Source organism: Tympanuchus pallidicinctus, unplaced genomic scaffold (assembly GCF_026119805.1).
Source record: "Tympanuchus pallidicinctus isolate F22 unplaced genomic scaffold, pur_lepc_1.0 scaffold30, whole genome shotgun sequence".
NCBI classification, from domain to species: Eukaryota; Metazoa; Chordata; class Aves; order Galliformes; family Phasianidae; genus Tympanuchus; species Tympanuchus pallidicinctus.
Window position 1 is genome coordinate 2,480,028 of NW_026294748.1, and position 13,125 is coordinate 2,493,152.

At 49.4% G+C, this 13,125-nt stretch overlaps 1 protein-coding gene across 1 annotated transcript in view; it reads left to right on the forward strand.

The window, feature by feature from the left end:
• Positions 1-13,125, forward strand: part of POU2F3 (POU class 2 homeobox 3) — a 34,331-nt gene that overhangs the window by 14,411 nt on the left and 6,795 nt on the right. The window contains exon 5 of the mRNA XM_052697043.1: positions 12,084-12,188. Coding sequence (XP_052553003.1) covers positions 12,084-12,188 — 105 coding nt within the window. The remainder of the gene's footprint in view (positions 1-12,083; positions 12,189-13,125) is intronic.

Here is a 13,125-nt window from a genome sequence, read left to right on the forward strand (position 1 = left end):
GCATGATGTTATCCTCCTGCTCCATGCAGCCAAAACAGCCCCCGTCTCATGGAACGCCTGCGGATTTTCAGCCCTGGGTCTGAGAAATCCCCAAACCTCAATGCAGAATGGCAAAGGGAAGCAGGTGGCAGCTCTGTGCGGAGGGTAGGTCTTGAATCTGCACAGAAACATGAGTATATGCTCTAAGTGTCAACCTAAAGACTCCTATGGCCACCCATGGAGCTGGGCTCAAACCTTGGAAGTAAAAAGAGGCAGTCTGGAGAGCAAAGCCACCAACCAACCTGCTGCAGGGCCTGGAGCTGGCTGGGAAGCTGTAGCAAGAAACGTAGCTGCATGGGCAGCCACGAGCACCTGATGTTGGCATTCCTCACAGCACAGCAGCCTGCCCGCTTCCAGCTTCACCTTCCCAGAGTCCAAGGGCTGCAATCTTTGCATGCTTCCCATTGGCAGCAGTTGGGCAGCTGGTGCTGCCCCATCGCTTTCCTGCCCTCCCACCTTCCCTCGGTGGCTCTGGTCTGGCAGATGTCAGCGAGCTGCTGTTTGTTTGGTTGGTTTGGCTGCTCCGGCGTTGGGTGGGTCGTAGCTTCCTATCAAAAGGTGTCTTAACACGCTCAGCCATCTTCCAGGTTTTTGGAAAACCCAGCTGAAAACAAAAAGTCTTGTGTCTCCAGCTCTGCGGATTGCGGAGCCCAAAGCACAGGCTTTTTGCACGCCAAGAGAAGAATCCAATCTGCTTCTGACGGGCGATAAAAGAAAACTCCCTCCAGACAGAAATAAGCTATGAAAGCGCGAGATCGTTGCAAACTTCTCCTATGGCAACACCACAAAGGTGTTACAACTGAAACCTGGGCTGAGGTTAATCGAGGAAATGCTATTGACTGCAGTGAGGGAGAGCTGTGTTACAGCTGCCAGTGATCGGGCACGATATCGTTAAGCTGCTGGTCCTCTGCGTGCTGCTGAATGAGGGCTGCTGGTCAAGGCGTAGGGCCAGCCCCAAAGTCAGTAGGATTATGGTGAGCCTATGGGTGGACGCGGGCCCTGCAGGCAGTGTGGCTCTCTGTCTCCCTCTCTTGGCTCTCCCGAGGCCGAGCATAGAGCTGAGCTGCTCTTCTCATTGCCATTATCTTAAATGAGCCCAAACGCACGCTCACGTTTTGGGTTGACCTCAGCTATTGGCGAATTTATCTTTAATTCAGCAAACAGATGTCGAGTGATGAGAAAAAGGAAGAGGGGAGATATGGAAATATCAAAGCGCTCTCATGTAAAACCAGATGCTGAGCTCGTTCATTAGTTGGTGGGTTTTTTAATTTTGGTTTGGGGTTTGGGTTGGTTTGGGGTTCTTTTTTTTTTTTTTCTTTTCCCTTTGTTAACCTGCAATTCAAGTTTTCAAGCTGAAGCAGAGAAGTATGGTTTGAAACCCAGCTCCAAGCCGAACGCGAGAGCTCTTTGACTTTATTTGGAGTGTTGGGCGCTAATCGCTTTGAAGATCATAAATCTCACATCGTTTAAGCCTCTCCCCCAGCCTTTGTAGATGGCCTACATTTCAGGTCTGCTTCCCTCCCCTGTTGTGCTCCAGGCAGGAGGAGAAGGGTGGAGTGACCTGGTTAGACCCCTTCTTGCCTCCCAGTTCCTTGCTGGGACGGCTCTCACCCTGCAGATGGGGAGGAGGGAAACTCTTGCGGAGTTTGAGGTTTTCTTGCAGTTTGTGGGTCAGCCCTGTGCTTTATGAGAAAGCTGCTTTCTGCTCCCTCAACCTATTTGGCAGCCGTCCCTTCCCCCCCCTCCCCTCTTCAACCTCTCCTCCCACCTGGATGCAACAGTAATTTGTATGTGAATGAGAGGGGAAAGGGCGTGTATGGAAAAAAGCAGCATCTTCTGCCTTGCCTATCTGGTTTGGCTTTTTATTTAGAGAGTCTAATGCTGGTTGTTTCCTGTTTATATCAAGGGAAATGCAAAGAGAGAGTAATAAACTTTCACCTTCAGTGCTGGCAACCTGGGGAGGGACATCTGCTTCTTGATGGTTTGGGATCGTGGCCAGAGCGTGTCGGGGTGAGAAGTGAGGAGATCTGCAAAGGTGGCTTCAGCAAAATGGCACTGAGTCCAGAGCTCTGTCTGGATGCATTGCAGCAGAGATTTTGCTGCTGCTGTGCAGCGATCCTCACCAGGTGGGAAGACCTTGTTTGTATCATTTCCCCATTAGTACATGCAACTTTCACCCTGTAAGGTGTTTGTTTTCATAGACAGCTCTGAAGAGAGCTGTTCTGGAGAGCAGGTAATTTGCCCTTTGTCTAGAGTTAATCTCTGAAATAATATTGGCTTTGGAGTACTCGTAGAGCTGAGGGTGATGGTTTTGGGTGACAGTAGGTGTTGTGTGTGCCATGTGCACACAGCACACCCATAGTTAGCAGGGGAAGATGCAGATCCTGGCTCGGTGACTTCTTTTCCACCAGGGAGGTGATGGGTGGCATCGTGTTGCTCACTGCAGTGCAGCTCTGAGTGCCAGGGCAGAACGAAGGCTCCTTGCAGTGATGCTCTCAATCATTGCCCTGCACTCCAACTCTGGGACAGAATTCATATTACCAAGGCAGGGAAGGCTTAGCAGGATCTCTCTGTGCTCTGTATCCAAATATGCCATGCAGTTTCGTTCCAGCGAGAGGCTTACCCTCGCAGACAAGCTGTCATTTGTTTAATGGTAATGATGGGTTGGGAATTTGTACCAATATAAAGGCGATGCTGCCGTGAGACCTGACCATATTTCAGACAGATGAGCAGCTGATCGTGTGCCCGAGTCGCCTGGGGCTCTGCATAGCCTGAATTTTCTTGCTGGTTCTTTACTCCTATTATATTATATTCTTTGTTTTATGCCCATTAGAGGTGTAACATGGGTACACCCCTTTCCTATGGATCTCCTAGAGATAGGATTTTGGGAAGCAGGCAGCTGGAAAATGTGTCAGTGGGGCAGGAGTGATCTTGAGAACACGGGGAGCATCTGGGGTTAAATCAGAGAACAAGGGATGAGACTGAAGGGGTCTGGTGTTCACGTGCACTTCAGCTCAGCGTTGAACTCCCACGTCAGGTCATCTGCTGAGCCATTCTGACTGTCCCTAATGAGTGTGAGGGACACATTTCATACCTCTCTCTCCCAGTGCTCAGTCAGCACCAAGCCGTTTGAGCTGCTTCACATTCCCAGCTGCTAGGAGTCAACAGCTTGACTTTTTGGCCAGTTGAATGCATCTGCCAGAATAGTCAAAAAAAAAAACCACCCAGTTTTCTAAAAAGTTCTTCCAAAATCAGGTGAAGGATTCCACATCCTACAATCCCAGCCCTCTGCCAGAGGTGCCACATGGGGACCTCCTTCCTTAACCCCATCTCCCTGCCCTGTCCCCATCTGATTGGGGTCATCGTCTGGAGGCATTTTATTCTTTGGTTTACAGCTGTTCTGAGAGAGGAGCTGGATTTTCACAGCTGGTGTCCCGTAGGCACTCTGTGAGGAAAAGCAAGCAGGCAAGCTGCATCAGAGATCAGAAATCACAGGTGGCCCTTTGCAGCACCATTAATAACGCCCTGACCTTGTTTGGTCCTTTCCACCCACACGTCTGAAGGCGCTTTGCTAATGAATGGAGCATCCCGGTGCCTCCAGAAGGTAGGGAGGTGTTCAGCCCCGTCTTGCAGGCAGGCACTGACTGCCCGGCTTCTCCCAAAGATGCTGTGATTGCAGCTGAAATCAGCGGGTGCTTCAGAGGAGAGTTGCCTGTGGACATCGAGGCGTATTGTAATCCAGGGACTCGCTCCCTGGCTGAGCTGGGATACGGACTCCCATTCTCTGATTCATAGTCTTGTGCTCAACCACAGACAAGTTCTTCCTCCCCTCCATCCTTTTGAAGGTGGAAAGAAGGGCCCAACTCGCTCGGTACTTTGTTATTAATATCTGGGATGCAAAACTCCCTGCAGATTTAATTTTGCTCAATCAGGGCTTCCCTCCCCCCGGCGATCTCTCTCATAGTTTTTCATTCCACTTTGTGTTCCCACCTCCCCCTAATCTCATGTGTTCCCTAGATGTCATTTCTGTTCCTGCTTGGCTCTCCCTGTGGGTAGTTCAGGTTTCAGTCTGCCCTCCAGATTTCCATCCCCGTCCTGTTTTGCCCTCCTCTCGAGGGGAGGTTCCCATCCTGCTTCCTTCTCCCCTCTGGGGATCAATTCAGATTTCACTCTCTCTTCTTCTCCGCATCGCCCCAGGGTCTCAGCCAAAGTCTTGCAGCTGCTTTTCATCTCTTGAGCCTCCTCTAGCTGGAAATGGGCCCGGCTGTCCATATCTGCCTCGACTGACACTGGATCTAAGCGGAGCACCACCTTGGCCTTTCCCTTTTGAAGTTCCCTTGCTCCGTCCCAGGGATAGACTGATTGCATAAATTTGTATGTGTGCTGGTTCTTCATTGAGATGCAGCCCTTTGGGAAAGCGTCAGAGAAAGCCCTGGCTGGAGGGAAAGTCCTCTGTTTCTAAATATGGCACTGCTTTGCTTAGGACAGAGATGTAGAGGAACCTCTTCTGCAGGCTAGTTTTGTTTTGGCACCTCAGAGGCCCTCAGATGAGATTGCTGGGAACCAACTCCAAAAACACGCCGCTGACTCTCTGGGGAAGTTTATAGGCAGAATGGTGGAAATAGGAGGAAGGATTTGGGTTCGTTGGGTTTTCATGTATTCATTATTATTATTATTATTATTATTATTTTCTCAAGGGCTGGATTGAAATCACTAAATTTGTTTGGTTAGCCACTCACGGTTGGGAATGAAACAGCATTGCTTCTGAGTTGCTGGGCTGTACCAGGCTCTGGTTGCAGTCTGTTCACAAACTCCAGCTGTCCCTCTCTGACCTGTATTTATAACATATTTCTTATGCTTGTGGCCTTGGCCCAATGGAAATGCATCTCGTGCTGTTGTCCCAAAGCTGTCATATAGATCAGGAATGGACAGGCTGGTCTTCTCTCTGTGCAAGTTTTCTATTCCAGTCGTGATTCTCTCACCCTTTGGTCAATGTTTTCCGAGCTTGCAGGGGATAAGCTCTGTTTTCATGCACTGAAGAGACGTAATGATCCTTTCCATAATAGAAACTGAGCTCAAGGCATAGTTGTCACCATCAAGGCAATATTCAGGTTGCCCGGCACCTTTTTAAGCATGGATATGACTCTTCTGCCTGCTGGAGAATGGCTCATTGGTAATAAAGAGAAGACTCCAAATTCTTGAAGGCCTTTCATCTGGTGAGCTCCAAGAATTCAATCAAAGCCTGCACCACCCAGCAAGGGTGGGGCCCTGCACCCATTTTGCAGAAGGGCAAGTCATAGCATTAAAAAGGTGAAGGCGATGGGGTTTCAAGCAAGGCCTCTAATTTTGGCAGCCTGACATCAGAGCACACTTTCTCCCATCCCGGGGGGGATGTGCTCACGCTCCATGTGAAATCAGTGGGTCGGACTGGCGGAGCTCAGCCCCTCGGGGGGCAGACGTGGGGTTCTCCCTATAGCACACCCAACACGTGGAAGTCACCCAGAGCTCTCTCCCCTCCGTTCCCTCCCTGCTTTTCATATTCCTGCCTATAGCAGGAGGGTTGGAGCTAGGTGATCTTAAAGGCCCATTCCAACCCAAACTGCTCTACGAGTCCACTCAAAATGAAAAAGATGTGTTGCTGTCCGGCCATGTTGACCTTTCTTGCTCTCCCTTTTTGAATTATATTCCCTGTGTGCCTTTGATTCCGTTCCTTTCCTTGTGTTCTTGTTCCCCAGGGCAGTGGGTGCCAAAACTCCCCTCCCTGAGTCATGGGGACTTGCAGAGCTGGGCTGGAATCATAGGAGCCAGCTGATTCCAAGTGAATTCCTTACCAATGTAGGATGTGGTGGGAAGCACCGTGCCGCCGAGGGACCCCTCGGTGCTGGGACGTGACAGATCCAGTCACTGCCTCCCTGCAGTCCCAGGTATTGGGATGGTTTCTGGCTGGTTGGCAGCCGGAAGGCATGAAGAACACAGAACGAGCGCAGTCTGCTCCCCATCGGCTGGAGATCTGTGGGAAAGGGGAAAATTTTCACGAGTGATTGAAGGTTTGGTTCTGGCCCCAGCCAAGCTCTATCAAACAGCTTCGCTTCTGACTTCAACAGGAACGTGGTCAGGTTCCAGGGAACCTGTGCAAGCATGCAGGAGGGCCTGGGAGAAGCCATGTAGCCTGGTGTGTGTGAAATCGGATTGATAAGGAAAGGGGCAGGGATGCAGCTCAGGGTGGGAGAGGAGATAAGCACCAAGGTGTAGGCAGAGGTGGAGCTCTGGAGAGCTTTAGAAAGTTGGGCAAGTGGAACTGAGTGAGATGCAGGAGCAGTGCTGCAATGTATGGGGAGATTGGGGCAGGAGGGCAGCGCTGGGAGGCAGTCCTGGGATGGAGCTGTGGGAGAAATTGCAGCCTGTAAGGTGGTAAAGCAGTTTTCCATGCTTTGTTTGGAGGGTTTTATCATTCTGAGCAAGAAAATGACATCTTCTGCTCCCTTTTTTTTTTTTTTCTTATAAATACTTGCAATTTGCCACGTCCACAAGTCCTGGCAAGGGAGGCACCGCATGCCTGAGTACCAATAATAAGAGTGAAGATGCTCTGAGCTGCTGATCATCAGTATCCATTGGCCAGTTCTGTGCTCTCCAGATGCAGACAGCCACCCCAAAGCCCTCAGCTCACACAGGGACAGTTCAGCTGTGAGCAGTGACCACTAGGGTCTGGTGCTCGCCCAGCTCTGATTCCAGTTCCTCTCTCCCATGCCCAATGCTGGCATTGGGAGCCCGCTGTGCTACACACATTTCGAGTCCTGTTGCTTGGTGCAGAGAGCAGGGTGACTTTTTCCTGTTCTATGCCTCAGTGCAAAAGCAGCGTGGTCACGCTGTGCCAAAAGTGCTGCAAATGCAAAGTGGAGAGTGGCTCCTTCAGTTCCCCTTTGTGGGGCTCACATCTCAGTGATGCTCAGCTTTGATTTCCCACCCCTGCTTTTACTGCAGCCATGGCACAGCCATGAGTGTCCTGCGCTGAAGCTCAGAGGGTTAAAGCATATCAGATCCGACCTCAGTTAATAAGCACCAAGGCCTCGTAAAGCTCTGATGCAGGTGTGTTGAGGTTAGGGATTACATTTTAATTTTTCAGTGTGCTGTCATTACTGAGCAGTAGGATGTCATCTGTAGGCATTCAGCGTGGGATTAATTCTGATTTTGTCAGGCTGACAGCTCCTAAAGATCCCACCCTTTGGTGTGAGAGGATGTCAAATTTTATAGGGGGGATGCTGCTGTATTAATGTTGGAGTTTTCTGCTTTCTTCCCAGTGTCTGTTAAGCCTTACTGTGTGTGCAGGATAGCAGACGTGGAAATAGTAATTGCAAGCCCATTATTCTTATTGCTATGATTTATTATTAGCGTGTGTTTCATTTTATGGTGCCCACATGTGCAGGTAATTCACAAAGAAGCATGCTGACACCATGGGAAGGCTTGGCAAGCTGCAGTAGCCCCAGATGCAGTTCTGATATCTGGTTCTACCATAAGGCGTCTTCCCTTGATTTCAGGCAATGCTGCTGTAGGAAATGGCACTTGGGAAATGATTCAGCCCGGGAAGAAATGTGCTGCTCCTTTTAGGTGGAGGGCAAGTGGCTCAGACCCTCTGAAGCTCTGTGTGCCCCAGCAGCCATCCCCACTCCTCTCTGCAGCTGTAGCAGGAGGAATACGTGTATGTCAAAGGCTTAAACAGTCGTGAATTGCTGACTGTGAGATAAGCCAGATACGAGGGCAGATAAATACCTGTTTCAAAGAGGTGACTGGCTAAATAGAAACTACCCAACACGTACAGTTGTCTTCAGCCCTAAAAGAACAACCGCAGCTTCTGAATAGGTGAATAGGTGAACGGTTGGACTGGATGATCTTTTAGGTCTTTTCCAACCTTGGTGATTCTATGATTCTATGATTCTATTCTGCCCGGTGCTGGGGAAGGCTGGCGTGGCTTTCGGGGCAGCTTTTATCTCGATGTGGGTTAAGCATCCCAGGGTGGGCTGGATCGCTCAGTCAGGGGGGGCTGTGCAAAGAGGGCTGTGCAAAGAGGGCTGTGCAAAGAGGAGGATGGAGTGGTGCTGTGTCCTACCAATGCTCTCCCATAGGAGGTGGCTTGGAGTTGTGTGTGGGCTGCCTGGTGGACAAGGACGAGCCATGCAGATGGCCAGCATGCAGATGGCCAACATGCAGTGCATGCTTAGCTTATTTCTGGTCAAGGAGCCACAGCCGGTTGCTTGTTGTTCATTACCTGAAGTGCTAATTGAGGCAGCGCGCAGCACCGCCAGCCAACCTTGGCACTGGTGCTGGGTGGATGCCAGGAGCTGCAGCCAGAGCTCTGTCCAACCAATGGCATCCTGCTGCCAGCCGTGCACGTGGCTCGCTCCGTCCGTCTGTCTGTCTGCCTCTTGAAAGGGTACGGCCTTCCACGTGCTGAGACCGGAGCTGCTAATGTGAATCTCTCCAACTTCCTTGTGTAAGGCCAGCTCCGTGCAGCTTTGCAATATGTCTGCAGGATGTTTTCACGAGCCGAATGTTTGCCAAAAGTTCACAGATCAGTTACAAAACAGATGTACTTTTTTCTTTTATTTTTTTTTCCTTCCCTTCTTCCTACTGGTAAGGAAGAGTTTGTGCAGTAATTGCAGGCAGGTTGGGAGATGTTTTCTTCATAATTCTCCTTCTTATGAAATGTTTATGAAACACCATCCACAAATCAGTTACGCAAGCAAGCCGAAGAGCTTTGATCATTTTCCATCGCCCTCAATATGTTTCTTAGTTTGTTTTGCTTTTTGTTTTTGTTTTCGGGCTAGAGATAGGCAAGAAACAATCCATCATTGGCCATGCCCAGCAAGCGTGCTCGCCAACTGAAGGAAGGGACTCTCCTTTCTCCAGTCACCCTTCCTGTGTTTTTTCGCTCGCGTTGCTCGGAGGCAGCTGACCCTATTTTAAGGCTGTGAAAACATCCACCTGAGATTTGCAAGTGTGATTCCTCTCTCCAAAGGAGCTGTGCATGCGGGTGCCGCCTGCCGTTACCTGCTGCAGCCCGGGGCAGGGACCCAACAGCGAGCAGGGAGCTTCGTGCTGTTTGATCTCATCCCGCTCTCCTACCGGGTCACTTAGCCTGGCAGAGTGCAGTTTCCCCAAATCCAAGTCAATGGGAAGAAATGCTGGTTCTTCCCATTCTGACCGTGGTCATCGTTGGGGAACAACAGCAAGAGCTGGTCCTGACTTCAGCTAAATCGCCACTGCTCTCTCGCCATGCTGTAGCGTGGAGCTTGGCCAATGCCAACACAGGGTGACCCCGTGACAATTTCAACCCCCTATGGTTTCTTAAGGGAAGCTTTCATAGTTGTAGAAAATACCTGCAAACACGGGTCGGATGCGCTGGGAAAGGAGAAGGCAACACCTCCCCTGGTTTTATTAGTTTGAAATCAACACGATTTTAAGGGAGTCTCATGATTTCGAGTGGCCGCACCCACAATGTGTGTGGTTTTGGGGGGGGGGGGTTTGGTTTGGGTTCTTTAACGTACGGTTGGTAATAGTGCTGGTTGAGCTGGGGAAAAAAAAAAGGGAAGGATTTGCATAAACCAACCCGAAAGTTTTGGATATCCCCCGAACTCTCGCTAATGAACAATTAGCCAGCTGCAGGCCTGGTGGGGAGAGGAAGAGGAGGGAGAAGTAAAATTGAGCCTAAAACCAATGAAAAAAGGTGCACGGGAGGATTTGTCGAGAACACCCAGGATCCCGCCCACTGCGCAGGAGAGAGCCAGAGAATTCCAGGGACGGGGGAAGGAGCAGTGGGAGATGTTGTTGTTTTTAAATGGGGAACCGGTCCTTTGCCAAACCCACCTCCCGTTCTCATACTGCGCGATGCCGGGATGCAGCTACACACCCCTTTCAGCCTGGAAAGCTTCCAGATCATTCCGCTTGGCAGCTGTAAAAATTGATTTCAGTTTGGAAATGGCTCGTGCTTCTTCAACACTCGGCTGCCGTTGGGATCATCACCCAGGCGGGATCCAGCACCTCGTTTTCTGAGATAATTTTTTTTTTTTCTTTTTTTTTTGGGACTGTTTGGACTCGGATGATCGCGTCGCGTTGGGTCGACCCATGGATTGCCAGCAGGGCTGACGTTTCTTTATTTATTTTTTACCTTTTTTTTTTTTTTGGCTCGGACGATTTTTTATTTTTATTTTATTTTTTAAATTATTATTATTTTTTATTCTTTTTTTTTTTTTTTTTTTAAACGCACCCTCAGGGAAGGAAAAATACAAAAAGCCACTTCCCTCCGCCGAGCCGATGGCTCAAGGGTAACGGTGACCTGCAGAGCCTTTCGCTACCATTAATTCAGTCATTTAAACACAACTCGCGTTGATAGCAATCAAGAAGCTCCTCCATCTGACTTCTTTCGCCAGGCCGTGCGGGATGATCATGCCAACCTGAGAGGTAGGAAAGAACTGGAATTCATAGCATGTACAGCTCTTGTCGCAAGGAGCTCCTGTGATTGCAAAACGAGTTTCGGCAGCATCCAGAGCTGCAGTTGTAATGAAGGGAGGTGTTGTAACTCTGTTCCCTCCTCACAGCCCTTTCCAAAATGTTTATTGGGTCTCCCAGCACCGCAGCTGTAGTGATCGCATCTTCTCTTTCTCTCGCTGGGGGATGTTGTGCGTTTGTTTGTTTGACTCGAACTGAAGTGAAAACTCCCTTCAGGCCAAAAGTACTGGCTTGTGCCACGGTCTTTAGAAGGGACATTTCTTGCTCCCCTCTGCTGGTTGGAGGCCGCATCACCTACAGCACAGCGCCAGCAAAGTGACCCCACTCTGCTTTTGGGCAGCGTTGAGTTAGGGGCCGGTTGATGGGACGTGGAAGATGCAGCCCTGGTACTAAGAGTGAATCTGTGATGCTGAGGCTGTGGATGAGGTCTTCAAGACATGTCCTTTCAGGTTTTCTCCTGGTTTTTCCAGTTTGTGGGAACGGGAGCCTCTTGCACTGCCTTAGATTAGGACGGGGATGGTTGAGATGAGCCTTGGTCTGAGCGCTCTCACACTCAGCAAGAACTTAATCCAAAATCTGGGATCTGTTTGCTTGTACCTTTCCTTAGAGAAAATGTATTATAAGAGATCTAAATGATGTTTTCTTGCATACAGCATCTGCACGTAGATGCTCCTCGGCTTTCAGGAATTAACCCATAAAGTTCTAAATCCACCCCTCTTCTCTCCCTGCTAAAACCTGTCAGCTAATGTGAAATGATGAAACGTTCCCATCATTGCACGTAGAAGCAGTATTAGAAATGAACGTGGAAACTCTGCAGTAAGCCAGGTGAAAAGTATTCAGTCCTCACATTTTTATCTCCTGGGTAAATTCTTAACAAAGTGGATTCAGAAACTGTGATCTCTGTAGAACGAAATCTGTCTTGGAAATGGACGTAGGTTTAAATGACCACTGGCATTTTTTCCCACAGCTCATTCTAAGGACTTCTCTGCCAATCCGGTACAGTGGGACCTCCCATTTTCTTGCTGTTTTCTCATCATTTGGTACATTTAGTGCCAAGGCTGGTGCATTTTCAAATCTGGAAGATTACGCTGCTTTTTGAGGTCTTTCCCCTTCATAACCTTCCCTCTCCTGCTCTCCATTCTATGCTACCTACAGAGAAAAGCAGCCCACAGCAAATATAGGGCTGTGAGTCGTGGTCTATGGAGGGAAATAGTCGTGTCTTCCTAATAACACCACAGAACGCCTCGATGTTTGGTGTGAGGGAAGCTTTAAAGCCTGCTAAGTCGCTGGAAACTTCCTAAAGTGTTTTAATTAATGCGCTTTAATTGAGCAAACTCCCCCCTTGGTTTTGGCAGAGCAGAAAACAATGTGTTGTAAACTGGAGAGCAGAAATGGGGAACGACCCAGCCAGGGCTGGAAGCAGTGGGTCCAGACCTCTCCCCCCCTGTCCCACAGCCATCCCTTCCCCATCTCTCCCATCTCCAGCTCCTAACCTCTCCATGTCTGTCCCCTAACGCCAGCATCACTTTGCTCTTTTCCAGATTAAAACTGAAGACCTCAGTGACTCCTTGCAATCTACAATCCCCCCCAGGTCAGGACACCTTGTACAGGGATCCTCAATGATGCCTGGAAGCCAGATTGCAGGGGTGAGTGCCTTTGCTGCACCAGGGGTCAAGCATGTCCAAGGGAAGGGCTGTTTTTGAGGCACTTGCCAAACTCAATACATCTTTTGGCAGTGACAAAAGGAGAGTGAGGATATGATAGACACTGAATCACAAAAGTGAATCCGTGCTGGCACAAATCAAGGTCCTCCTCAGCCTCTTTTCAGCAGGTCTGTGTAATGCCATTCCAAAGGATGCAGAGCATTTGACATGGATCCAGAGGCAGACTGGACGTGTGCTTGGGAGAGATTTGTGTTGAGGGTTTACTGAGGAAAATCACACTGTGCTCGGGAAATCCCTTGAGCTGAAAATGATTGGACCTAGGGGAACACCAAAGCGAAGTGCTGGATATGTTTGCCTTTGCCTTCCTCGTTCCTGTGAATGCCTGCTTAATGCTATCACTGGAGTTATCATCCTAGACTAGAGTGACTTTTAATCTGAACCAGCATAGCCAACTTGGTACCTGTCTGCTCCTATTGATGTACACCAGGAAACACATTTATTCTTTGAGGGACTTTTTTTCTAAAGTGATTGAGTCTTATTGGGGCATTTTCCTCTCTGTCCTAAACAAATGCCAACTCTTATTCCCTAATCCCTAAAAATGATGTAGGGACCCCAGTAATGTGAAGGAGCATTCTCAGCATCTCTCAGTCCCTATTGCCTGCTCTGTTCAGAGCAAAGTGGGGAAAGCCCAGCAGATACATGGCAAAGAGCAGAAAACACATTGGGATTTGATGGCTGTGTCCATCACAGTGCTGGTGAGGAGCCCATCCTCCTGCACAAAGCAGCTCAGCGTTGGTGGGATGGGACAGTCTGTGTGATCTTAGGGGGTGTATTCTGAAAAATACGATGTCTGTGAGAAGCTGAGATCCAAGGGGGGTTGTTGTTGCTTCTGACAAGCAGGTTTTGATTTCCACTCCCT